The sequence below is a fragment of the Rosa chinensis genome, chromosome 2, assembly GCF_002994745.2.
Source record: "Rosa chinensis cultivar Old Blush chromosome 2, RchiOBHm-V2, whole genome shotgun sequence".
NCBI lineage: Eukaryota > Viridiplantae > Streptophyta > Magnoliopsida > Rosales > Rosaceae > Rosa > Rosa chinensis.
Genome location: NC_037089.1, coordinates 53,185,192 through 53,211,691, shown reverse-complemented (window position 1 = coordinate 53,211,691; position 26,500 = coordinate 53,185,192). Strand labels below are relative to the sequence as shown.

Below are 26,500 nucleotides of genomic sequence, written 5' to 3'. Positions count from 1 at the left end.
CTTCTCAATTACCTAATCCCCTTCAATGGAATAATTCTTTTAGTTCTTAATTAGCTTAATCATTTTAGTTTATCAGATCAGAACTCTAATGCTTTTGCTTAAGCTCTTTTAATTGCTTGGTCTATTTGGCATTCCAGAAATAAGCTACTCTTTTAGCAAGTAGTTCTTTCCTCTAATAAAGCTTAATTTGGGGCTGTTATGATGGGAGCTAATTACTATCAAGCTAGCCCTAGCTTGAGGCATCCTAAACTTTCAAAATATCTACACATAAAATGGCAGCCTCCTAACTTTGACCAAGTTAAATTAAACTTTGATGGCTCTGTTTAGAATGGAGAAGCCACTAAAGTGTTTGTTATCCAAAATTCAGATGGAAATCCTTTAATAGCAGCTAATGAAAGACTAGGCCATTTGAGTGTTCTAGTAGCAGAAGCCACAGCTCTTAGAGAAGGCTTGCACACTGCTCTTTTACACCAGTACCTGAATATCTTGGTGGAAGGAGATTCTAAGATGTTAATTGACTGTATCTAGGAAAAAATTGAAGTTCTGATTCAGGATATTAAACAGCTTGCTCAATAGTTTCATTCCATCTTCTTCAAGACTATAAAGAAGTCAACTTCGTTGATGACCTATTGCTTCCTTGGCTCTGGGACTATCCTTGATTTTTTTTGTCTTCCCTTTGCTGTGTCCCTAGCGTTCTATCTGGATCATCTGGAAGGGGTGTTAGTCGTAACTTTTTGTGCTTTAGGTTTTGTTGTTTTTGTTTCTGTCATAAAAAAAAAAATAAATAAATAAAAGGACTTGGGACCTAAATATGAGACTACTGGTTGGAATTGCCCTTATGATAAACCAAAACCGGTGATTTTAGGTAGCCAAAGAAAAGGAGAAAATAGACCAGGTCATTTGAATTCTTGTAATTGATAAATTTTATTGATAACTTCCGGTCTGGCCCTACTATAATGAACATTTTATTGATATACTTTCTAAATAGTAAATACCATTACAAACCAGAGAGCCCCAAATAAGCTGAAAACCAGACCTCTGAAATCTGGATTTCCATGTCTTTCTACATGCTTGAAGTGGATGATGCTGAAGCACCATGACAGAGATTAAATCCAAACCAAACATCACTGGGAATATAAGCGTTATAATAGAATGTAACAGCTTTTGTATTATGACCATAGATTGTCACTGTGTCTACTAACCACCCATCATATCCACTCCTATAGAGATACACATAACAAATCTGGTACGTGCATGGCCCGGAAATCTGAAATGTGTCGGTGGAGCAACTCTCGAATGCCCTCGAACGTGGATTGTCTATTCTAGGTGCATACACCTGATAATTCAAGAAAATACTGATAAATGAGTTGCTTATTCTGCAGAAACAATAAGAATCTCATTTTGTGGTTGTTATTGTTGCACTTGTGTCCTATGAAATCGAATATCTAGTACGTTATGTTGTTAGACTATTCGTTCCGACCATATATTCAAACAAAATTATCATGAATAATTTTCAGAATACTATACAATTTACTTTTGTACAACAACATAACATTTCCCAAAATCAATAAGAATATATAGGACAGTGAAAAATACCTGATAGCCATAAGCATCACCAAATGCAATACTGATCTGATCTCGAGTATATCGGGGTGAAGAACAGCTGGTCGTTATGGAAACCGAGTAAGAACAACTTCCTACATTCTATATTCGAAACGAACATATGAATTAGTTTCTTTAGATGGTATAATAATTACTAATTAAAATCAACGCTGCAGAAGAAAACAATGGAGAAATTAGAAGTATTTTAATCTGTTCTTCAGTCATATTCATACATCAGTTGGCAACTTTAAAGTACATAGAACTTGTGACGAACCTTTCACATCAACACAAACTCACAACCTTATCACTTACCAGCAGAAGAAAATATAGTACCTGGGTGATTTGTATCCCAAATCAAGAATCTGATTTTCCCTATGATTATCTATTTCCAAGCAAACTACTTTCAAAAGCAGAGGCCAAGAATATGTTTTTGTTCTGGTCCCCCACATGATAACAATCTTCAGCTGAAAGAAATCAAAAATTTCTAGGCATGCATGACATAGAATTAGATTCTATTCGTCTTCTTTAATCTTAAGGAATTTCAGAAAATTTCCAAGTCAGCAAGTATTCATGGATATAAGTCATCACAGCTCACAAAGTACATTCTCTCTGCCCAGAATCAAGCACTAAGAAGATTTCCTTACCTGGGTATTGTTGACCTTGAAAGATCTGAGAGCTTTGGGCTGTGGAATGATTGATCTTGCTTGTATGGTGCTGAAGATGAAGGCAAAATGGAGCAAGAAAGTCACAGCGGCCTTCATTGTTGTTGTCCTAACCTTTCTTACTCAATATTAAATATTTAGTCTGAAATCTGAGAGGAAAATCCCTATATACTACTCACAAGACTCTCAGGCATCAAGGGTAGATTAGACCAAACAAGATACATTCCGACTTGTTTTGGTATCTGATTATGAGATTAGGCGGACCATTACCTCTTTGTCATGTTGCCAACAAATGATCATTAACTATGGAAACTCAATTCACAAAAAACAAAGGAAAGTGACAGAGTAATGTGTACTATTAATGGTGTAAGATGCAAAGAAATAAACGACATTATGATTACTGTCACATTCTGCATGAGTACACCGTGTGTAGTGTGTTTACCTGCAAACATTTCCACCTTTTTCCACTTGCTGGTCATCTTGGCATTTGGCACCTGGCACCTTAAGCATTAAGCATATACTTTGATTCAGAAGTTGGGTAGAAAATGGCAATTAATCATAATCATTTTTTGACAGAATACAATAGGTTAGAAACAGCTATTCCACCATTAAAAATGAGGTGCAAGGTAAAAAATGAGTCGCATTGAAATCAAGCAGGAAAGTGACAGGAGGAATCTGCAAATGTAGATAGGAAACCAACTCTGCAGTTATTAAATTAACTTAACTGAAGGTTGATTCATAAAGATTATAACTTTCATTGAAAATTCAACCCGACTTGAAAATTGAAACAAGTACAAAGAGATTCATATACAAAGAGACATTATGATGTCTTAAACTTCATAAGCAAAAAGAATTAGAGGCACCGAGCTTCTGCAGAACTTCATCTTAGGCGATAGAAGGAAAACCTCCAAAAGCATTGAGAGCATGTCAGTTCAGAACTCCAACCATTTTTTAAAGTATTCACAGGTGGTTGGGGAAATAATGCCATCTGGGGTACATTGGTTAATACGCGGACAGACTCCGCATGGAATGGAAGCCATGGACGCTAAGTTTGGTTCCCTTCTCTTGCAGCACTTATAACACTCTTTCCCAGCTTTATAACCCCCCATCCCAGTGCTCACCACCTTCAGGACCTCATTGTCCAAAACCAAAGCATCCAGAATCTGCTTCAATTCCTGGTCGGATAAGTTAACAGTTAGAAAATTCTTCATTCTAATTGCTTGAGAAATTTCCGCCAAGGTAGCATTCTCCTGATCATAAATGACCTTCACCAACTCTCTTTTTACAACCTTTATAAACTCGGTATCAAACTGTCCATTATCATACCAAGCACCACCAGTTATCTCCTTCGAGGGCTCAAACTCTGTAGCCATGTAATGTTTCCTCGTCTTGTTTTCAAAATTTTTAACCTCTTTTATCAGTTGTTTGGCTTGAAGTGTTTTGATGGCCTTGGTAAATAAATTGTTCTGGAGTCCTGTTTCTCGCCTCAAGTCTTGTAGAGACATGCCCATATCTGTCTTGCTGCGGATGGCATCATAGAGTTTGCTTTCATGCTCTGTCAAAGATCCAGATTGCGAATCCAAGCGCTTCCGTTTAAGGGCTGAAGGCCCTTGTGATCTGCTCATTCCTATCGAGAGGAACAGAAACAACAAGGACTTTATTTACAATGAGTCAAACAATTGAATGTTGAAAATAAATACAAGTAATATGTCTCCTAAGAATATAAACAATAGTTGAATATAACATTAAGCAAAAGTAGAATGGAAGCATAAATGCTTGCATGAAGCACAGAATGACAATTTCATCATCTATTATTATGAGAACAAAGTCAACTTTTGCCATGAAAAAGCAGCATTGGCATCACCTGTTACAAGTGCAACTGCACAAGAGGCAACACCTGATTTTTTAATAAAGACTATATATGTGTCTTGATTGCAATTATACGACGCAAGTTAAAACTTGCTTTAACTTGCAGGGAAATACAAAATATCAGAATCCCCAGAGAAATACAAAATATCAGAAAAACAGTATGAAGCGTCCTTCAACTTCACATTTCTAACTCTAGCTCCTGATTCTCTTAAAACAGAACCAAAACCAAAAAGTGTACATCAAAATAAATCCGAACTAAAGCTCAACCTCTACCAAAACTCAGTCTTCTTTAAATATCCCAACTCTGAAAATTTCAATGGTGAAATAGAAGACCATGAGATCAGAAATCTCACGTCTTCCTCAAAGTTGCAGCACCCAAAAGTTCTAGGCTGATTCTCTTCTACAACATAAACTCTCACAAAATCGAGTATAAAAAAATATAGGACTTATAAATACTATTGAAAGGCATCATAACAAGAAGTAATCAAACTAAAAATCAGCAAATCCAGTAAATTCACATGATATCAAACACCCAACATAATCCTTTATCAATACCGAACTCTCAGTTTTCAAAATAATATCAGTAAGGAAATTGATATAATGAAAAGAAAATATCAAAGCAGAGAAGTCACTTATATCAATCCTAAGCAGAACTAAAACAGGAACAACCAAGAAAACCGGTAAAGCTCTATAATTTGAGACTGAAAATTTAGAAATTTATCTGGGGTTGTGAAGTGAATTGCTTACTCACAAAGTCAGAAATTGCTTACTCATACTAGTAAGAAAATAACATGTGTGATAGAGATGAAAAACAAACAGGAATGAAACCACCCAAATCCAAATTTCATAAAGCATTAATACGAAACCTTGCAATCACTAGACCAATTTCAGAATGAACATAATGAAAACAGTATAAAATCAAGAAAAGCATAATTTCAAGAAAAACACAATTTCAGATATAGAAGTTACTCACTGTAGCAAGACAACCAAAGATGCTAAGCAACCTGAAATCTGAAATCAGAACTACCCAAATGGCCAATTGTTAACAAAACCTCCTTAAGCAACAAAACGAACTTTGCTGTACACTTTCTCCCCTTGCATTCCCAATAACTCCATGTGTCGTGGTCCTTGAGAGACAATCTCTCTCTCTCTCCCCCTCTCCCCCTCTCTCCCTCTCCCTCCCTCCCTCCCTCACTCTCTCTGTTTCCTTCTGTTTTAGGTATATTCACATTCACATTAGCAGAAAGAAAAAACACTGAAGCAGAAACTCTAACTCTCTCTCTCCCTCCCTCCCTCCCTCCCTCCCTCCCTCCCTCTGTTTCCTTCTGTTTTAGGTATATTCACATTCACATTAGCAGAAAGACAAAACACTGAAACAGAAACCCTAACCCACTCCCTCCCTCCCTCCCTAACCCCTAACTCACTCTCTGTTTCCTTCTGTTTTAGGTACACGCACATTCACATTAGCAGAAAGAAAAAGCACTGAAGCAGAAACCCTAACAAAGAAGGGACTAGGGACTAGGCAGCTCCTACTGACCCTTCAACAAAGCACCCAATGTAATTAGCAAAGAGACAAGCTTTCCCTTATTCCCTAATTCAATTAAACTTGACAAACACCCAAAGAACAACACAAAAAGTTGCAAGGTCCCAGCTTTACCTTCCTCTAATTCAAAATCGCAAAGCAAGCTGAAAACTTTTGGGAACCAAAAGAGTGGCAGCAAAATTCATCATCAAGTTTAGGTCATTGTTGTTATCGAAATGCATTGGAAATCAGGAAAACCCATGAAAGCAAGCACCAAACCCAGACACAGATGTAAACAAAAATCCAGGTATCATCATAATCAAAGAGATGAGTTTAAAGCGTGAAATTATTGGAGGGACTGAAATTGAATAGAAAGAGAGTGAGAATCTTACTTAAAACGTCTCTGCATGCTTTGAAGATGTGTGTGTTTGGGGTGGGGGGGAGAAGAGCAAGACGGATAGTCTGAGAGAGGGTTTAGGCCGGTAAGGATAAGAAGAAGTCTTTAAGTCTTTAAACTTAAAAGAAATTACCAAGTTTTTTTCTTTTATTGTTCTTTTCCTTCAGTCACCAAAACTCATCCATTCTTATCTCTTAACAAAAATAAACATAAATAATAGTAACAATAAAAACCAACATATATCTAATATATATAATACATATATATATAGATATATTTATATTTCAGAATTTTAACTAGAGAAAATCACCACAAACAGTAAAAATAAAAACAAAACGGTATTAAACAGTTTAGCTCAAACACCTAATCCAAGAAAACTTCAGACTTGGGTGCGGGATATCACATTCTTAATTCTCCCCTCCTAAAAAAAAAATTTCGTACTGAAACTTTACAAAACCACCACAAGTTAACAAACAACCTTAATACTGAACAAAAAAAGTGTTATCCAGACGAATCAGATGATAATCATAACTTAATTAGAATCCTATACATTTCTAACAAAAATACCAATATCTTATCTAAGAGGATGGAAAAATAACTGATTGAATCCACATCAACTTATCAGCAAGAGTAAACCTACACAGCACAAACATCTGAATAAGAAGGAGAGTGGGTCACTACTAGAAATCTATAGATACTTGATAGACATGAGTGAAAGCTAGTGTCTTGCATGGTAATGTCTACTGTGACCACTTCAAACATTGGGCATGAACTGATGTTATTCAGGCACACTGACACCGAACTTCAAGTGTTGATGTCAAGGTCACGCTATAAACCATAACTACCTAAAACTTCTCACTGTCTAAAGCCCTAAAATGATTTCTAACATCTCTTTCCAATGTTTATGGTGAGGAATATTATCGGTTTTCTGTGAAGATTCATGTCGAATACTTGAATTCACTCACACTTCCGTTCTCTGTAATTCTTTCTTCTCAATACTTCTATAAGTTTTCCATCAAGGTAGATACATGTATATTTCCACTTCCCAATACATAACATTACATCAGCACGGATCTAATTTTACTAACTGGGATTTTAGAACTGATTTCTGTCTAAGACACCAGTTTTTTTTGTTTCTGTTTTTTTTTTCTTCCTCTAATAACAGGAATATGACATGGGTTGCACTTCAGTTTAAACTCCAGAACCAACGTGACCATGTCTATCTCTGTTAAGATTCTAATGTTCAAGCTGAAACAAATTGTAATCAAAGTCGTAGAACAACCCAAACCAAACAAAATATAAACCAAAAGGCAACAAGAACCATAAAACGAAAAGAAAGTACCTTTGTTGTTGGTGTCCGGGTTTCAGATGGGATTTCTCAATCCGCAGCGAACCAAGAGAAGAAAACGGCTTTCGCTTGGGAAATACTGGGGTTTTGTGTTCGCTTTTGTAGTTGGTTGATTGGGCCAAACCCAATACTATGTTTCCCAAAAAAAAGAAAGGTGACTGCTATCTTTTAGTAAATTTTTGGCTTAAATTTAGTTAGTAAATTTTTAACTTTTATTCCAGCAGTGCTAGTTAAATTAAAAAAAAAAAAAAAGTAGAACGTGAGAGTGTTTTAGAGGGGTAAATTATCTCAAAATTGAGTAAATTTTTAATTTTTTTCGTTAAAATAGCTAATGTGTTGGAGATGCCTTATAATAAGCAATTCTCTCTCTACATTGCCCGTTTCCTTTTCTTGGTTCGCCTTATAATAGCTAGTCCGTGGCAATTCAAACTTTCTTGGTTATCAACCAAACTTCATATAGCCAAGAGAGGATCCAATACAATTTGCAAATGCAAATGCTAAAGAGCGGGATTGATTTTCAATTCAGAATATTAAGATACTGAGTGGCTGTGAAAAGAAGAAAAAAAAAGTTGCAGAAATGTGATGATTGATTTTGGCCAATTATTCACCGGAAAAAGAAAAGGTCACTGTAATTATATGATGTAGCATCAAGTGCAATCCTTGTACCATTTTCGGGTCATCACATTCTATTCCATCGATAAGTGCGCTTAATGATAATGTTGTGTAATGACCTCTGATCAACTTGTAGGAAATTCTGCATAGAGGACATATGGTGATAATCATCCACAAGAACCGCCTTATTTCTGCTATATTAACTCACTCAATTCATTGTTTCAGGCATACAGTATAAGAGATTGACATGTCATCATGTTCAAAATATAGAAATCAGGCATTTACTACATCGTTGCTGTCTCCTCCTCTCTCAATCAAAATCCAAGAAAATCTCTCCATTAAAGGTCTGGAAACATTAAGCCTTCACAAAACCTGAAAAACATACTGCGGAGGAATCAGCATTCTCCTATGACACATTCTGCTCCCTCAGACCACATGATTCTATTCTGTCCTCCAATCGCTGGTTACAGCCAGAAGCATCCAATCAAAATTCAGTAGGAGGCCTTAGCCGTATCATTCTCTTGATTCTTTCCTTTTCTGTATTCTCCAGATATCCCTTAACAACAGGAAAACAAATGTCAAAAACAACAGTAACAAAGATAACTAAACCTCAAGAATAGAAAAGCAAGATATAAGAAACTTAAACCCCAACACTGTAAACCAAGATGTTAAGCAGCGATGTAGAACTTTGGTGGTGGTGTAACAAGAAGTCCATAGACATGAAGAAACAAGGGATATAAATTATAGCTTCCAGAATGGGAATTTCCTTATTTCCATTCTGATTAAAGCTCCTGTTTGACATTTAGTCAGCAATGATTGTATGCCTCTGTTGTGTTTTTTGGCTCATTGATACAATCTGAAAATTAGGGTTCAGAATTCAAATCCAAGTCTAGAAAGGAAAGAGGTTTGCGCGCAGCTTTTCTATAAGTTCTAGGAAAGTTAGTCTTTCAAGTTCTATTAGGATTTGTATTAAAGGTTTAGTCTATTAGGATTAGGAATCCTAATTGTATATTGTATCAGCAGCCTCTATGCCCTATAAATAGGGGCTGCAGTCAGTTTTCTGGAATAAGAAGACAGAAAGTGCAGAAAACTGAGAGTCAAGGTGATAGAGAGATAAGAACTAGTCTGAGGGGTTTGAGGGATCTGCAATAAGTACTTGTAAACACCTAAATTCTTCATAGTGCTAGTGAATCTCTCAAGAGAGATCACGAAGTGGACGTAGGCTAAAGTTTTGGCTGAACCACTCTAAAATCTGCTGTGTTGTTTCTGTTTTCAGTTCATCTATTATTCTGATTTTGCTTAAGTAGTAAAACACAAAGATCCTAAAGGGGGCTTACACAATAGCCTCCACCACCATCAACCACAATTTATTTAGTTACTTTGGACAACATCTACTGAGGTGGTCTAGGTCTGACCTACTCTAGGCAACATCTACCACATAGTTGCTGTTGGGGAGAATTGCTCTATGATGACAACCATCAAAAGCATGCCTATTAAATGTTTTGCAGCATGAATAATAAAAAGGAACCTAAACTTCCATTAACCTCTTGTTAATGGTTAAATGACTTGAAAAATTATTCATGACCTCACCTTCCAAACAATTTCATCCAGACACAAGCAAATTCTTCCATACTTGTCCAGGAAAAGGCGCTCAGTGGGAGGCTTCCCGCATACGTCCTTCACAGCGGATGTTATAACGAAGATCACCTCTGACACTAGCAAGAAACCATCCAGGATTAACATGACAGAACAAATAAAATCAAGCACAGAACCTCTTTATACAAAGTAATTGCTACAGTATGGCCAATTACAGATAGCACCACAACAGAGTAGTGTTTACTCTGAGTGAGCATCAGCTTTCCCTTAAAAGAAAAAAGAAAAAAGAAAAACAAAGGAAAGGAAAGAAAGAGAGAGAGAGAAATTGCTGCCTTTAGCCAATTGTGAGCTAGACTATTACATGAAGAGACAGCACTCATTTTCCATTTATTTCTTCTAAGCAATGACATGAAACTACATATCTATGATGGAAAAATTTATGCCAATAGTTGCAACTAAATTAACTAAACTGCTCATGAAAAAGGCATTGAAGGGAAGTGAAAATTGCTAGTTCCGCACTTAATCTCAAACAAGGATAAAACGCAAAATTAACTTTCACTTGAACAGATTCATTATGTAACAAACATCATAAACTTGAATTGAGTGATCAATACTTACAGGCTAGTTCATCATATTCGTCCTTCCCCACAATGTAGATGCTGACATCCCCAAGCACAGTGTAAACAATGTAAACTGACCTGGGAATCAAATAATTGCAGGTTAAATAATGTAATATGATACCACACTCTAAGTCTTCCATTTACTTACTTATTTAAAAAAAAAATTCTATGGCTGGAAAAGGTTACAACTTCAAGAAGATTTTAATGCGAAAGGGGAATCCTTTACAAAGAAAGTTCGAATCTGCAGTAAATATGTATACTCCAGACCCTCATCCATAGGGACCTTGTGGCATACAAACAAAATGACTCCAGCTAGATAGATCCATTTTAATAAGAGCTGAATTTAGGGCCCAGCTCAGTTCTGAAAATACTACTATAGGAAGCAGCCCTAAAGACATATCAAGACACTACAAAGTAACTACGGCAATCTAACATAGAAATAGATCTGCATGACACAAATTGAGACAAGTATACATACTTGTGGCAGGCAACAAGGAGTTCTTCATTCTTCACACCTTTAAGATTATCAGCTCCTAGTTTGACTAAGAAAGATCGCCAATGCAGCCGTTCCTCAGCAGGAACTCCATTGAAACTGCAATAAGGCACAAAAAACTTGAGCCAAAAGCTTTAAAAAGTAGCAAATCAAGTGCAAACACCATAGCAATCAACTCCAAAGTGCTCCAGCATTGGCCCTTTTAACATATGCCACAGCGATTGCATACACATAACGCATTAAGGCACGAAGATGAGGTCTTTTACAGTTGAAATTACTAATCTTCTCGGCATGCCTGTACATGGTCCGTTACACATTGTTGAATAAGTTTTACACTTCTTAATCTAACAAGATCATGCATCATAGAAAGTCTATCCCTTTATGATTGTAGTGATTCCCACAGAAACCCATTTCAAAAATAAACAACAGACTTCGCAAAACAAAGTCCACCCTATTCATACTCAACATAAACACAAAGAAAATGAAAACTATGCAAAACTAAGTAACCCAAAACTCATTTCAGATCCAAGCTAAAAAAAAAAAAAATCCAAGACAAATGAACCAAATCATACAAGGGTATACAAAGATCAACACATTACAGCGGAAAACAGAGTCAAAATCATCAAGTACATCAATTCAAACCAAGAAAAGAATTGTGGAGATCTGCACTTACCGTTCAACTAGGATGTTCCCTTCAGAGTTGGCGAATAACACTGCGAGTATCATAGCTAGCTTCCTCGCAGAATTGGGTAGTAAACAGAGAGACAATCAGAATGGAATACCAATACTCGTTTCAAGAAATGGTCTCTCGTCTTTTGTATATCTGAGCAGAGATGTTTGAGCTCTTCGGTTGCCTTTTGTTAAGCTTTTAGAATTGGGCTTTCTTCTCTTTTTTGATAGGCCTGTAAACTCTGCAGCCCAGAGAAGATGGGCAATGCCAAACCCAGCCCTAACTCTTTGAGTCATGCTTTTTAAGCCCAATACAGCCCGTAGCCCGGACATAGCTATATCACACGTACATTTCTAGGCTCAAATTTTGCATTTGAGTAACTATCAAACCTAACAGACACTGCTCCTTAAAGCCTGGGAGTTCACTTATTCAAAACGATTCTACAAACAATGATAAACATCTGAAGTACCTAACTCTTAACTGGATGATTTACAAAAGCCTCGGCATTCATTTGTGGTGCAATTGTAAACATCAGAATCAAGTAATTTTTTTTTAAGAAGTAGAAGTCGATTTTATTGATAATAAAACTTAAGTTTACACCTACTGACTGACCTGTTAGAGCTGGTTCACTGGTGCATTTTTTAGCTGGTCTCCAACTCACCAAAGTGAGTTAGTGACCCAAATTGAAGAAATCCACCTTCCACCGGTAAAAAATTAAAGCCCCATATCATGTTCGGCCAGATCAATTTGTAGGTCAGGAAACTGACCCAGAGAGTGACACAAAGACCCTGGGCTCCAACGTGGTCCAACAAAAAGGTTCGCTGACTTCAGTGAAAACTGGGAAAAGGAGACACGATGAACATGGCGTGTACTGCGCCTTCTCTTGTAGTGTAACAGGGTCAGAATTGTAGCGCATCGTTTTACTAATTTGTTGCACAAATGAAGATGTGAGATGTGACGTGGAGACGTGCAAACGACGACGTTTAGATGATAGGAGATGTAGAAGATCTAGTTAGAGTTTGGCAGAAGAATAAGAAGAGATTGGAAGGAAGTGAAGTGAAAAGAATGAACGGTGACTATCAAATATGAGGAAATGGGTCTTATTTTAAGTCTTATTTATTTTGTGAGGAAGAAAAAAAATTATCATTTATAATAAAAAAAAATAATATTTATTATTAATACTATTTATTTACATCATATATTCTAAAGGGAAAATTTCGCAAACAGTACACCAAGTAAAGGCCACTAATAATTCTTATACACAAAGTTTCAAATCAAACATTTCGGTACACGAAATCTAAAACTCGACCCACTATCAGTACACGACGTCAATTTTTGACACCAAAATGTCCATTATGCCCTCAGTTCTTTTTTTTTTAATAATTTTTTTTTCTGTTATTTTTTTCTTCCTTCGTTTATAAATGACTCGAGTCATTTTTTCTTTTCTTTTCTGTTATGCGAGATGAGGAAGGCGGCGTTGGAAGCAAGGGAGTGAGCCTGGAAGAAGGAAGAAGAAAGAGATAAAACGAAGGAAAAAAATAACAGAAAAAAAATTATTAAAAAAAAAGAACTGAGGGCATAATGGACATTTTGGTGTCAAAAATTGACGTCGTGTACTGATAGTGGGTCGAGTTTCAGATTTCGTGTACCGAAATGTTTGTTTTGAAACTTTGTGTATAAGAATTATTAGTGCCTTTTACTTGGTGTACTGTTTGCGAAATTTACCCTATTCTAAAGTAAAAAAAATAATTGAATATTGAATGAACAGTGTCTTGGTCCAATTAGTGAAAACAAAGGACAAAATATTGTTTACTCCCTATACTTATAGGGTTTCGACGCTTCAGTCTCTGACGTTTCAATTTCACCTAAAAACTCACTGAACTCTTCAATTTCACCCAATTGGTCATTGCCATCAATTTTCCGTCAAAAACTCTATTATCTTGCTAACATGGCAGTCTTTTTACAGTAAAATGACTATTTTACCCTCAATGACAAAAAAAAAATTCTTGATTTAGGGAATCATAAATTGAAAGGAATTTGCTGTGTATTCTCATTGATAATAAGAGTCTCTTTATATAGAGGATTACAATGCATAGAATCTCAATCATACAAGGAAAGTAATGTACATTGAATAGGAATCTAGATCATTATAATGTAATCCTATTACCACTAGGTTAAGTAACCTAGAGTTTGAGCCAAACACAAATTAGAGTTTACTTGAACACTCCCCCTTGTGTTGCCCAAACGCGGTGCTTCTCTCGTTGTCTCGTTAAAAACCTTGCCCAGTAACAAAACCCCAGTGGGACAAAAATAACCTCTGTCGAATGGGAAAAAGAGCACAACACACCCTTCACTATTCGAAACGAACATGTAGACATCTTCCCCAGATGTCCGCGCCTCCCTTTGATGACTACGATCATGGGAGTTCAGATAATTTCCGCAAGCCAATTCTTGCCACATGTTTCTCGAACGTGGATTTGGGCAATGACTTAGTAAACAAGTCTACCACATTGTCCTCAGATCAAACCTGGTTCACTTTGATCTTGAGGAGCTTCTGTTGTTGCTGATTGTAGAAGAATTTAGGAGATATGTGCTTGGTGTTGTCGCTTTTGATGTAGCCTTGCTTCATTTGTTCAATGCAAGCAGCATTATCCTCATAAATGCTTGTTGGCTCATATGTGGTAGGCTTCAGATCACAATTGCTTCGAACATGCGTAACTATAGACCTAAGCCATATACATTCACAAACTGCTTCATGAAGAGTAATAATCTCTGCATGATTCGAAGAGGTAGCGACTAAGGTCTGCTTTGTAGACCTCCAAGATATCGCGGTCTTTCCCATGGTGAAAACATAACCAGTTTGGGAGTGACCTTTGTGTGGGTAAGAGAGGTACCCAACATCAGCAAAACTTTCCAAAACACTTATATCATTTTGGGATGGGGACAGAAAATACAGTCCACCATATGTGGCGTCCCTGACACTAGATGGGTTTGAATCTATCTTCTTTCTATAGGGATAGAACAAGCCCATATCGATTGTACCACTTAGGTATCGAAAGATATCTTTAACACCAGTCTAATGGTGTCGTGTTGGCCCAGAGCTATATCTAGCTAGCAAGTTTACAGCGAATGAGATATCCAGTCTTGTGCATTATACTAAGTACAATAATGCGCCTATTGCACTTAAATAGGGCACTTGTGCCTCTAGCACTTCTTCGTCGTCATCTTTTGGACGAAATTGATCCTTCTTTGGATCAAGGCTACGGAAGACCATTGGGGTACTTGAAGGCTTAATCTTGTCAGTGTTGAAACGCCTAAGCATCTTTTGGGTATAAACTGATTGATGAATTAGGATACCATCTCTATGGTGCTCAAGTTCTAAACCGAGGCAAAACCATGTTTTCCCAAGATCTTTAATCTCAAACTAGGATTTCAAGTGTTCAGCGGTTTCCCTTAACTCTTTAAGGGTGCCAATTATGTTCATGTCATCAACATAAACCGCTACTATTGCAAATCCGGAACTTCTCCTTTTTATGAACACAGATGGGCATAGTTCATTGTTGACATATCCATTTCCAATCAAGTAGTCACTTAGACGGTTATACCACATCTGTCCGGATTGTTTCAGTCCATATAGTGAGCGTTTCAATCTAATTGCAAACGCGCTCCGTGGTTTGGAGCCACTTGATTTGGGTAGTTGAATTCCAACTGGAACTTTCATGTATATTTCCGTATCTAGATCCCCATATAGATACGATGTAACCACATCCATTAGATGCATGTTCAGTTTTTTGGAAACTACCAAACTGACAAGGTAGCGGAACGTTATAACGTCCATTACGGGAGAATAGGTCTCCTCGTAGTCAATTCCAGGGAGTTGTGAGAAGCCTTGCTCCATAAGAGTAGCTTTGTACCTTCCAATCTCGTTTTTCTCATTACGCTTTCTAATGAATACCCATTTGTGACCAACTGGTTTGGTATTGGGCGGTATTGGTACAACATTGCCAAATACCTTTGTTTTTGCTAGAGAATCAAGTTCTGCCTGGATCACATCTTTCCATTTTGGCCAGTCAGCACTACGTTGGCATTCATCAACGAAGCGTGGTTCCATGTCATCTGTCTCAATAATCTGACGCGCCACTGAATACGCGAATACATCATCAATAATGATGGAGTTTCTTTCCCACGTCCCATGTACACTAGTGTAATTAACAGAGATCTCTACGTTCTCAGAGATAGGTTCTGACATTGAGGCGTCCCACAATGATGTCTCTTGGACATAACCATAATCCGAAACATTCTCATGGGATGGATTTTGAGTATCAATGATCAAAGGATTTGTATGTGCCTCATTCGCTCTCTTTCTAGGGCGAGTATCCTTCGAACCAATTGGTCTACCGCGCTTCCTAGCAGGACATGCGGCCATAGACTCCACATCATTGCCATTCTGGGCAATGGCGCCATCTCCTGGTGTCACAGGAGTGGCGTTATGTCTATTATTTGGGACATCAATCCTTGCAGGCACATTTGCAGCAGGTATGTGTGATCTTATCACTTTGGCAACATCAGAAAATGCATCAAGCAGAATGTCTGCTACGTTCTGGAACTCAATTATTCTTCACACTTGAAGTTCGAACTGTGCGGTACGGGGATCGAGATGAGACATATTAGGGACAGACCACGACAATTCCTGTCGTTCCTGTTGAACATATGTGTTCTTATTTCCCCCTAACGATGGGAAGACTGTCTCATCAAAGTGACAATCCACAAATCTAGCCGTAAAGAGATCGCCTGTCAAGGGTTCAAGATAGCGGACGATGGTTGGAGATTCATATCCAACGTAAATGCCTATTCGTCATTGTGGACCCATCTTAGTACGTTGTGGCGGCTTAATAGAGGCACACCCAAAAATGCTTAAGTGCTAGACATCAGGCTCGTATCCAGTCACTAGCTGTAACGCAAAGTAAGATTGGGTTGCAGTGGGTCGTAGATGAATTAGCGTCGCTACATGCAATATTGCATATCCCCAAGCAGAAACAGGGAGATTGGTGCGCATAACCAATGTTTGTGCTATCATCTGTAGTCATTTGATAGCAGCTTCTGCGAGACCATTTTGGGTATGAACATGGGGAACTTGATGCTCTACATCAATCTCTAGTGACATGCAATAGTCATCGAACGTTTTCTATGTAAACTCCCCAGCATTATCAAATCAAATCGACTTAATAGGATGATCTAGATAGTGAGCCCGTAGACGGATAATCTGGGCGAGGAGTTTAGCATAAGCAGCATTTCGAGTGGACAACAGAGCGACATGTGACCAGCGTGTCGACGCATCAACCAATACCATAAAGTATTTAAAAGGTCCGCATGATGGTTGAATTGGTCCACAGATATCCCCTTGGATTCTCTGTAAGAACGGAATGAGTATTTTGGGATTCTTTGCGTATGATGGTCTCGGTCCTTATTTCCCAAATGAACAGGCTTTGCAAAATGAGCAAGGGGCCGTAGAAGCAACCAATAAAGATTTTGGTTGAGCCTGAGCATCTGTAGCACTATTAGAAGCAAAATGTGTGACTATTAGAAGCAAAATGTGTGACTACATCTCCCATATTAGAGCCATGGAAATTGGTATGTGTGGCGTCATGGCCACTAGGAGAGGCAACCATGGCGTCATGCTCATGGTTGGCGCCATTGATGGTGTCATCACATGGGGCTTGGGCAGCCCTATGGCTCCCCAAGACTGCTGTAGTGCCAGAAGCTGCAATTGTTGCAGTCTTACTAAGTCTAGGAATCAATTTTCGATTCTTGCTTCTTCTCACTCTGAAGAATGGATGTCCGTGTGAAGTCTTTAGTATATGGAGCATCATGTGTCGACCAGGATGCCCTAGTCGGTCATGCCAAAGCCAATATATGTCTGAATCCAAGAGAAGAAGAGATATTCTCTTGTGACATTATTGGATTCAATTGCTCGAATTGTAGTGACATAAAGTCCACTAGATTGACACATAAGCTTCTCTAAGATGCACTTTCATCCGCAATCATTAGAGGTAATGGAAAGGAACTCTTTTTCGTTCTCATTATGTGTTTCCGCATGGAATCCGTTGGCTCTTATATATTTAAAGCTAAAAAAAGTTCGATTTGCCTTAGGAGCGTAGAGAGCTTCAATGACTTTAATCAAGGTGCCATTTGGCAATAGGAATTGGGCCATTCCATGTCCTTGAACTAAACCTGATGGCCCAGCCATCGTAGTCACAAAGAAATATGTAGGCAACATCTCTAAGAATAATTGCCTATGTCGTAGAATGGTGTGCGTAGTCGCATTATCCGCAAGGCATTGTAGTTCATCTATTCCTAAAAGAAAAGCTCATAATTAAAAAGGAGTCATAAAGAAAAGCACTCAACTTTTATTAATAAGCCAAACGAAATTACATCATCGTTTCTTTAAAAAGAATCTAATCCAATAAACTAGCTAATGCAAAACAATGGTAGTCGTCTAACTCCTTTTGGTAATTTCAATGCAAATGTGACAAGGTGAGTAGAGAGATGTTGGTGGAGCAATGCTCACTTAAGTACCACTTATCTCAAAACCTTCCTAGACATCACACTTATATTGAGTACACCTCTTTGAAGAAAGACTAGTACCATTGACATTTACTATAATAATATGGCAACTGCCTACATCTCTTGGAAAATAAAAAGACTTAATCAAAATCGCCAGTTTTTGGGTCTTGATTCTTGTAGTCTTCCACCATTAGATCGAGATCGCCATCTTGTTCTTCTTGTTCCATGTAATTTGCCTCCCTTGCTTCACGATACATCTTGTATGAATTTGCAACGTTCTGTGATGCTTTACACGCCCTTCCCCAATGTCCAGGTAGTCCACATCTGAGACAAGCATCATTATGGTTAGGTTCTCTTGATCGAGGCGCTTTGGGAGCCTTATGAAGACGGTTATTGCCTTTGGTGGCATCACCACCATAACCGGAGGCTTGGCCTTTCTCTCTCTTCACACGTTTACCTCCATAGTTCCATGCACGCCTATCTTGGCTGTTTCCTTCCTGTTTAGGGCGAGAATATGGACCAAAATGTCCAGGATTATCCCTACTCTTAGGGTTTCGCTCCTTGCATCCTCCTTTGGAGGCGCGACTATAATTAGACTCCGGATTTGACTTGGTTCCCACGGGTCTAGAGTTATAGTTCTTCACAACTATGTTGTCGTGCTTTTCAGCTACGTTCATGGTACCAATTAGCTCATGAAATCTTGTGATGCATCTAGCATTGACATCAATCCGATAGTTCTTGGCTATCATCAATGCAAAGACGGGGAAGGTGGAGAGAGTCTTCTCGATCAACATCGTATCAGTGATTTTCTGTCCACAGAATTCCATCATAGACTTGATAAGAAGTGCTTTAGAATTGTAGTCAAGTACAAACTTGAAATCACAGAAGCGGAGGCTATGTCATCTCACTTCTAATTCTGGAAGCAGGGAATCACGGACGTTTCCAAAACTCTACTCGAGTTCTACCTGTTTCAGCCCAAAAGTAATTTTGGCAAGATCTTTTAGTGGATTTAGCACAGCGAGCCGATACTTGCGGCCCAAAAATAAGTCTACATGGGTTTGGGTTACAACTTCGCCCATTCCGTGATCCATAAGGAAAACGAAACCTTATTGGAGTCAAGTAGCAGAGATTGAATAGGAAACTTCAATCAATAATCCTTCTATAGCAAGGAACAGTCGAAATCCTAGGTATAAATACCAGGTTTAAAGGACAAAGAATAACAACTCTCAAATCAATCGATCCCAGCGATTACAAAGCCTCCCCAGAGCAAACCTTCAACCTTGTTGAAACACGGTGACCGCGCGCCAGTCCTAGTCTCTCCAAGAGCCGATTGTCAGCATCACCAGATCAACCCGGCGACCTTACTTCCAGTCCTAGTATCTCCAAGAGCCGACTGCCCGTACCATTGCTACCGAGACTCTCTCAACCAGCGAAGCAAGGGTAAAGCCCTCGCAACCCAGCAAAGCTAAAGTCACGCTTTAGCAAAACCCGTGCTTTCTCCAAACTTCCCAGTGATTACTCTGCTCAGCCTACAACATTGAGTATTGATTCGGTGACGCGAAGAGATCACATCCAAAGTTCTTATCCATATGGCAAGAAATCCTTTCTCGGAAGGCCAGAGAAGAACTTTGTGGCGAGGTTGGTGCTCTCCTCGTCCACAACGTTTGAAGAAGAAGTCAGGTCAAGGGACTCCCCCGACGACTGCACCCCACGGCGCTGGCCTGACCTGAATTTTGGCACGCCAAAAGAGACAGTTTGCACTCCAACTGGTTTTGGAGCCAAAAATTTTGGCACGCCCAGTGGGACCCCAATAGTGTCTCTTCGTGAACGTAGCCGTTGGGAAGTTAAGCGAAAACCCTTACCAAAAGGTTTACGCTAACTGCTCAAAGCATAAGACCTCCAGTTACAGACCGCATTCTCACGCGGACTGTCGTGGTCTTTCTGAAGAACAAGTGAATCAAAGATTTTCTCGTCATTCCCAATCACCCAATATGTCAACTGAATGGGAAGAGAATCACCCGACCGCTACTGAGGGTCAGAGTGTCACTACTAATCAGGCCAGTGAGCCTGTTATCACTACCGCTGTCTCCAATACAGTGGAAAGTGGAGAAAGAGAGGCTTTCTTTGCGAAGCCTATTCTAGAGGGAGCGACCTCCGGGTAAGGTTCGCTATCATCAATGAGAATATTGAAAATGATCGCAAGAAGATAGCCGCTGATTTTGAAAGGGAAACAGCAAAAACAGACCAGCTCATACGCGAACTAGACCATCGCATTACCCGACATGCAGAAGATACTAAGCAACAAATCACACAATCAGAGAATGCAGTAAGGGCTCATGCCACAGGTATTGCTAGTGAGCAGAATCAGTGCTAGAAAGAAATTATGGAGGCTATCATTAACCAAACCACCAGACTGCGTCAGATAAGGCAGGTTTTCGCAAGGATGGCGCTAACCTCGCAACCGAGGTGGCCATGCAAAGAGCCTAATTGAACCAGGCCAGAGAAGTGTTGAACAAAGGTTTAGGGGATCCTAACGCTATCCTTGGCTCTCTTGGCCAGCCGTCTGGTTCGGGCAAGTACGTGCCGCCGAATCAGCGAGAGAAGGTTAGCAGCAATACCGCTACACCTTCCGCAACCGTTGTTGCTACACCACTGAAAAATAAAGAGTAAGCTCTGGTTATCGGCGGCAGCAAAGAAAATGCCACCTCGTCATGTGGACAGACCACCAGACAGAAGCATCAGGCATCAAAAGTTGGTGGAGCTTCGTCTGACCCTACCACATTCGTTCAATACGACAGCGATGGGGTAGAAAACATATACCAAGAACTGCCAGGAAGCTATTGTGGGATTGACCAGGCCGGTAACCCGATTAAGATAACAGCCTTGGCAAAAGAGATGCCTATTCTAGCAGTGACTCTTCAACAACCAGCTACAACCCGCGTTGTACATGTAGGAGAAGGGACAACAACTGTAAACCAAGCAATACCCTTGCAGGCTGATCGCCATACTGTGGCGACACCCCCTCCTCCTCCTCCGGGCCCAGAATATGTAAGACGTGAAGAAGTAGAGGAGATGATCAGGCTGGCTAATCCTAGGGCCCAAATAGATGGGGTCTATGAGGGACCTTTCCAGCCGCATATAATGCTCGCGCCCTTTCCTAGGGGTTATAAAAATATCATATTTTTTACTTTTTCAGGGGAAGACACGAGAATGCGGCAACAAATTTGGCCAGGTTTAGGGTGCAATGTGGCCAGTACCAGAATGATGATATCCTCAAATGCAGGATCTTTGGCACTTCTCTTTCGGGAGCTGCCTTTAGTTGGTTTTCCAAACTTCGACCAGGAATAGTGGAGGATTGGCCCGCAATGGAAAAACTTTTCCGAGAAACCTTTGGAGTCATTGAGCCTGAGGTTGACCTGGTTTCTCTCACTCAGATGGCCCAGCAACCTACAGAGTCTGCTGTGGCCTATCTTCAGCGCTTCCAAATTCAGAAAGCCAAGCTGAACGTCATCCTTCCTCAGAAAGAGTTAGTCAAGCTGGCGGTCAAGGGTTTGGAACCTCGTCAGCGAAAGAAGCAACATGGCAGCATGATCCAGTCAATGGGAGAACTCAGCACAGAGGTGGGCAACTTTGAACATCTCCTCAGAGAAACTGACACAAGGAAGAATGCGTCCAAAGAGACATATGTACTAGGAATACATCGCACCATAGCGGCCCTGAGCTACCAGCCGGCTACTTATGACCCTTACTTCCATCATCACAGTGAAGAAGTGGTTTAGGATGACGATGAGGAAGAGGAGAATGATATCGCTGCTTAAGAACTAACCGGGAGGAAGAATCCAGCCCTGAAGCAACTGAAAATTTCCAAGGAACCTATCAAAGCTCAAATCAATGGCCTTCACCAAACCTGAATTTGCGACATATACATATGATGCTAATAAGGCACATGAGATTCTCGATGAGATGATCGCCGCGAATATGGTGAAGACCAACTTTGAACCCTTTCCTCGACCAGACCAGCTGAAAGGGAAGAAGAACTACAAATTTCACAACTTGTGGAATCACAATACCGCGGACTGTGTGAAGCTCAAAGACCAAATTCAAGTATGGCTTAATAATGGCAGTTTGCAGGTGGAAGCTCCAGTAACGGCGGCAGCGCTTGTAGACCTGAATCCTTTCCTGACACTGGGATCAATATGGTCGATGTGAACTGGGCCAAGGAGAACCAGAGGAAACCAACCTTGGATTTGAGTACAAAGGGGCGAGAAGGAAATTCTGCTGAGGATGAGACCCATGCAAAGAAGAAAGCTAAACCAATTGGTCAAGCTTCACCCATGGTCCTATGCTTGCGATGCAAAGAAGAGTGTGGCATCCAAGTGACACATGAAGAGGTTGAGCAGACATTTTGTTTTGGCTCTTTCCTGCCCATCAAGTGGGCCTCGTCATCGCGAAACTACTAGCCTTCTAGCCCAAAAGGAAGAGAGAAAATGGAGTCACCACCATCCCCAAAGGACTCCAATTTATTCAAGAAGCTGAGAGCGGCCGCGGTTGATCAGAAACAAGAGCAGAAGGCTAAGAATAAGCACAAAGACATTCTGACCAAGCCCTATATACTGCCTGCATCTGCTGCCACCATCAAGGAAGGAAAGTGGTACACTAGGGAAAATGGGAAGGCAGTGGAAATAGGTCATTCCAAGAAGAGGAACTGTAGCGCAGGTTTGGGGAAGCCAAGTGCTCATTAGAGGCTCTGGACCAGGGCCTGATCAAGCCTTCGCAATTGGTCAAATCACCTAAGCAGTATCAAAAGGAAATGGAGGCACTAGCTGCTAAGCCATTAATGGCTCCCCGCAACCTTCAAAAATAAGCGAGCTCAGCAACAGGGGCATCTAAGCCCAGTGTTTTTTGCAGGATCACTGAGGAGAGAACACTTCCACTAGCTCGAAAGGAGAGTTTGCCGACTCGGCGACTACATGTCAGGCGCAGGTTGTTTCACGAAGAACTAGAAGCTAAATATTCAGTTTTTGAGAGACTGGGGGGCAAGGACAAGACTACCGATACTTTACAGTGGAGACCAAAAAAGGTCCAGAGTGTAGTAGTCACTCCCCTAGAGGTAAGCATAACGAGGGAACCGAAGTCAGACTCCTCTAACTAGGCTCCCATGATACAGGAACACAAGCAATGTGAGGTAAAAGGCCTCACAGAGGAGTCGTTGGTAGACCGGTTGGCTATACAATTCAACACCGACACCCCTGTGAACTAACCCAAGCTTAACCTGGAAGATGACATGGAGGAGACAGATATGACTGACACGTCTTGTAACAAGTTTTACGTGCTCCCTGTGAGGTATGCACTACCGGTCGCCTCTCAGGACTGCGTAGAAGCTGAGGAAAGTAGTGTACAGCCCTTACAGATCACATCGCCAGTCACGACAGCTGTGGAAGATGCTGTTTTTCTTGAAACAGAAGATGCTCACAGCAAAGAATTCTTCATGAGCTTCACCAGGCCAACGCCTGCTATGGTCCAACACATGCGACCTCTATATATCACAGCAGAAGTTGGCTACACCAAAGTTAGCAAGATTATGGTTGATACCGGAGCTGCCGTTTATGTCATCACTACCAGGACCATGCACTTGCTTAGAATCAAGAAAGAGAATATCCAGTCTACGTCCCTCACACTCAAGAACTTCGCGGGGACTGTAACAAAGACCCTGGGATTACTTTTCTTACGCATCAAGGTTGGCCCTGCAGAGGGAGTTTATGCTTTCTTTGTGACAGATTGTTATGTGGCCTACAGTGCTATTCTGGGCAAAGACTGGATCCACCGGAGTTATTGTGTTCCGTCAACTCTCCATCAGGAACTAATTATGTGGAACATGGAGACAGATAAAGCTGAGGTGATTAAAGCGGATCCTCGTCCATTCCCAGTTTTCGCGAATTATGTAGATGTCAGGTACTATTTGGAGCCTATCACTCCATTGCAGGTCAGTGGCATCAATGACAAAGGCCGCCCCACAGGGGTGACGGCCTCTGAATTGGCACAGTGGGGGCTTACGCTCGCAAAAGAAGGCTTGGAAAGGCCTGGCCACGCTGTGCCCAAACCCTTAAACGATTAATGGATTACGACCTCCCAGAGGAAGGGATAGAGGCCTTCCACTCGATGTACGAAAGACTATCATCGTACTTAGTGGAAAAGAGGCCTATGATCGAGTCGCGACCTTAGAGGCCATCAATGAAGAACTTTCAGATCAGGAACAAGAAGATAAGGTAGATATTCAGCTCGCTCCGGCAGCGCTGGACGATACACCTCCTAAGGTCAGAGACCCTACCGAGAAGGTCAATCTTGGAACAGCAGATGAGCCTATGGAAGTAGCTATCAGCGCTTACTTGGAGCCTAGCGAGAAACATAGGCTCATTGACTTATTACTAGAATTCAAAAACTGTTTCGCTGAGAAGTATGAAGACATGCCCGGCCTGTCACCGAACTTGGTTTTCCATCAACTGCCAACATTCCCTGACAAGAGGCTTGTGAAACAAGAGCCACGAAGAATGAATTCAGAAACCCAAGTCCTCGTCAAGGAGGAAGTCGAAAAAATGCATAAATCAGGCATTATCAAGGTAGCCAAATACAATCAGTGGCTATCTAATATAGTGCCTGTTCGCAAGAAGAATGGCAAGATGAGGGTCTGCGTAGACTACAGAGACCTTAATATCGCTACACTTAAAGATGTCTACCCCATGCCGGTCGCGGATATGTTAGTAGACGCCGTAGCAGGCCATGAATTGTTGTCCTTCATGGATGGCACCGTAGGGTATCACCAGATTCTGGTTGCAGAAGAAGACAGACATAAAACCGCTTTCTGGTGTCCTGGGTTCGCGGGCATTTTTGAATACGTGGTTATGCCTTTTGGACTGAAGAATGCTGGAGCAACGTATCAGAGAGCCATGAACCTGATCTTCCATGACATTCTAAGGAAGATTTTAGAGGTTTACATCGATGACGTAGTTGTGAAGTCTCAGAAGAGAGGAGACCATATCACAGATCTCAGAAAGGAATTCGAGCGCATGCGGCAACACAAGCTCAAGATGAATCCCGCTAAATGCATTTTTGGAGTTCAAGCAGGAGATTTTCTGGGATTCATTGTCCATCCGAGAGGAATTGAGGTGCCTGAAGACAAGCTAAGCGCAGTCATCAATGCATCCCCTCCGCGAACGAAAAAGGAATTGCAGCGTTTGCTGGGTAAGATCAACTTTCTGAGACGTTTCATCTCTTACTTTGCAGGTAAAATCCAGCCCTTCTCTCCATTGCTGAAGCTGCAATGGGAGCCTAAACATCAAGAGGCTTTCGATAAAATCAAGGCCTACCTAGCGAGCCACCCAGTGCTTGTTCCCTCGAGAGCTGGATTTCCATTGAAGCTATATATTTCGGCAGCTGAGGCTTCCATTGGCAGCCTACTCACCCAGGATGATCAAGAAGGCGTCGAGCATGCCGTTTTCTACCTCAGTAGGACACTTATAGATTGTAAAACAAGGTATACTCCTATGGAAAAGCTAGGTCTTACATTGTACTTCTCAGCATGCAAGTTGCGACACTACATTTTATCCTTTACTACTTGCATCATCGCTCAAACCGACCTGGTCAAGTACATGCTGTCGCGACCTATTCTGAGAGGCCGCATTGGAAAGTGGGTACTGGCCCTGTCCGAATTCTCGCTACAATACGTTCCCCAGAAAGCAGTAAAGGGACAGGCCATTGCAGAATTTCTGGCACATCACCCTATGTTGAATATCCCCACAGTGAAGGAGTTAGAGATAGAGACCACAACTACAACTCGACCAGATTTGGCGCGCATTCTAGAGTACGCCATATGGTATCAAGCCACAGTCTCCTTGCAACCCTGGGTATTATTTTTTTATGGCTCAAGAACTGAAACATTAGCAGGGGCAGGGATTGTTCTGGAGAATCCAACGGGCGATCATTTCTCTTACTCTTTCCAATTGGAGTTCAAGTGTACAAACAACCAAGCAGATTATGAGGCCCTTATTATTGGCCTGGAAGTCTTACTGGAATTGGGAGTAAGAAACGTTCAGGTACACAACGACTCTCTGCTCGTGATAAATCAGCTTCAAGAGAAATACAGGTGTGTAAGCTGTTTGCTCGTACCATATTTGAATCGCTCCATTGAGCTTCTGAATCAATTTGATGACGCAGATTTGGAGTACATCCCTCACGAGAGCAATTTCGAGGCCAGTGAACTCGCTCAACTGGCTACAGGTATTACATTGAAGTATGGGGTTCACGAGCGCATTCTGAAAGTCGAGCGCCTCACACTGCCTTCATGGCTCGCGCTGCCTGACCCACCTGATGATCCTGTCGTCGCGGTCCTAGAGCCTATTGACGTCGATTGGAGCATTCCTTTGATCGATTACCTCAAACAACCAGACCCTACAGCAGACAGGAAGATTCGCTTTCTTGCCTTAAATTACTTCCTCAGGGGTGATGAGCTGCGACGACGTGGGGAAGATGACATAGACCTCCGGTGTGT

At 40.7% G+C, this 26,500-nt stretch overlaps 3 protein-coding genes across 4 annotated transcripts; all 3 read right to left on the bottom strand.

The window, feature by feature from the left end:
* Positions 1 to 896: 896 nt before the first annotated feature.
* Positions 897 to 2,552, bottom strand: LOC112188098 (embryo-specific protein ATS3B). Its single transcript, XM_024327123.2, has 3 exons — positions 2,247 to 2,552; positions 1,597 to 1,704; positions 897 to 1,336 (listed from the first exon to the last, which is right to left on the bottom strand). The coding sequence occupies exons 1-3, from the start codon at positions 2,361 to 2,363 to the stop codon at positions 1,064 to 1,066; spliced, it is 498 nt and encodes a 165-aa protein (XP_024182891.1). The 5' UTR covers positions 2,364 to 2,552; the 3' UTR covers positions 897 to 1,063.
* Positions 2,553 to 2,952: 400 nt separating this feature from the next.
* LOC112188097 (DNA-directed RNA polymerase III subunit rpc6) lies at positions 2,953 to 7,529 on the bottom strand. Of its 2 annotated transcripts, none has more exons than XM_024327121.2 (2): positions 7,395 to 7,529; positions 2,953 to 3,891 (listed from the first exon to the last, which is right to left on the bottom strand). In XM_024327121.2, the coding sequence occupies exon 2, from the start codon at positions 3,887 to 3,889 to the stop codon at positions 3,197 to 3,199; it is 693 nt and encodes a 230-aa protein (XP_024182889.1). In that variant the 5' UTR covers positions 3,890 to 3,891; positions 7,395 to 7,529; the 3' UTR covers positions 2,953 to 3,196. The 2 variants fall into 2 exon arrangements, with proteins under 2 accessions (XP_024182889.1, XP_040370890.1); XM_040514956.1 differs by having other exon boundaries at positions 2,953 to 3,919; positions 7,395 to 7,473.
* A 647-nt stretch (positions 7,530 to 8,176) lies between these two features.
* Positions 8,177 to 11,564, bottom strand: LOC112185444 (TSET complex member tstD). Its single transcript, XM_024323696.2, has 5 exons — positions 11,395 to 11,564; positions 10,707 to 10,820; positions 10,227 to 10,306; positions 9,603 to 9,727; positions 8,177 to 8,568 (listed from the first exon to the last, which is right to left on the bottom strand). The coding sequence occupies exons 1-5, from the start codon at positions 11,445 to 11,447 to the stop codon at positions 8,497 to 8,499; spliced, it is 444 nt and encodes a 147-aa protein (XP_024179464.1). The 5' UTR covers positions 11,448 to 11,564; the 3' UTR covers positions 8,177 to 8,496.
* Positions 11,565 to 26,500: the final 14,936 nt, after the last annotated feature.

Excerpts from the sequence above, each read along its gene's own strand:
- LOC112188098 (XM_024327123.2), bottom strand. The coding sequence starts at position 2,363 with ATGAAGGCCGCTGTGACTTTCTTGCTCCATTTTGCCTTCATCTTCAGC. Across the intron at positions 1,705-2,246 it reads TCAAGGTCAACAATACCCAG|AATGTAGGAAGTTGTTCTTA; the intron begins GTAAGGAAATCT and ends TTTCGAATATAG. Across the intron at positions 1,337-1,596 it reads GTGATGCTTATGGCTATCAG|GTGTATGCACCTAGAATAGA; the intron begins GTATTTTTCACT and ends TTGAATTATCAG.
- LOC112188097 (XM_024327121.2), bottom strand. The coding sequence starts at position 3,889 with ATGAGCAGATCACAAGGGCCTTCAGCCCTTAAACGGAAGCGCTTGGAT.
- LOC112185444 (XM_024323696.2), bottom strand. The coding sequence starts at position 11,447 with ATGATACTCGCAGTGTTATTCGCCAACTCTGAAGGGAACATCCTAGTT. Across the intron at positions 10,307-10,706 it reads CTCCTTGTTGCCTGCCACAA|GTCAGTTTACATTGTTTACA; the intron begins GTATGTATACTT and ends TTTGATTCCCAG. Across the intron at positions 8,569-9,602 it reads TGGATGAAATTGTTTGGAAG|GGATATCTGGAGAATACAGA; the intron begins GTGAGGTCATGA and ends CCTGTTGTTAAG.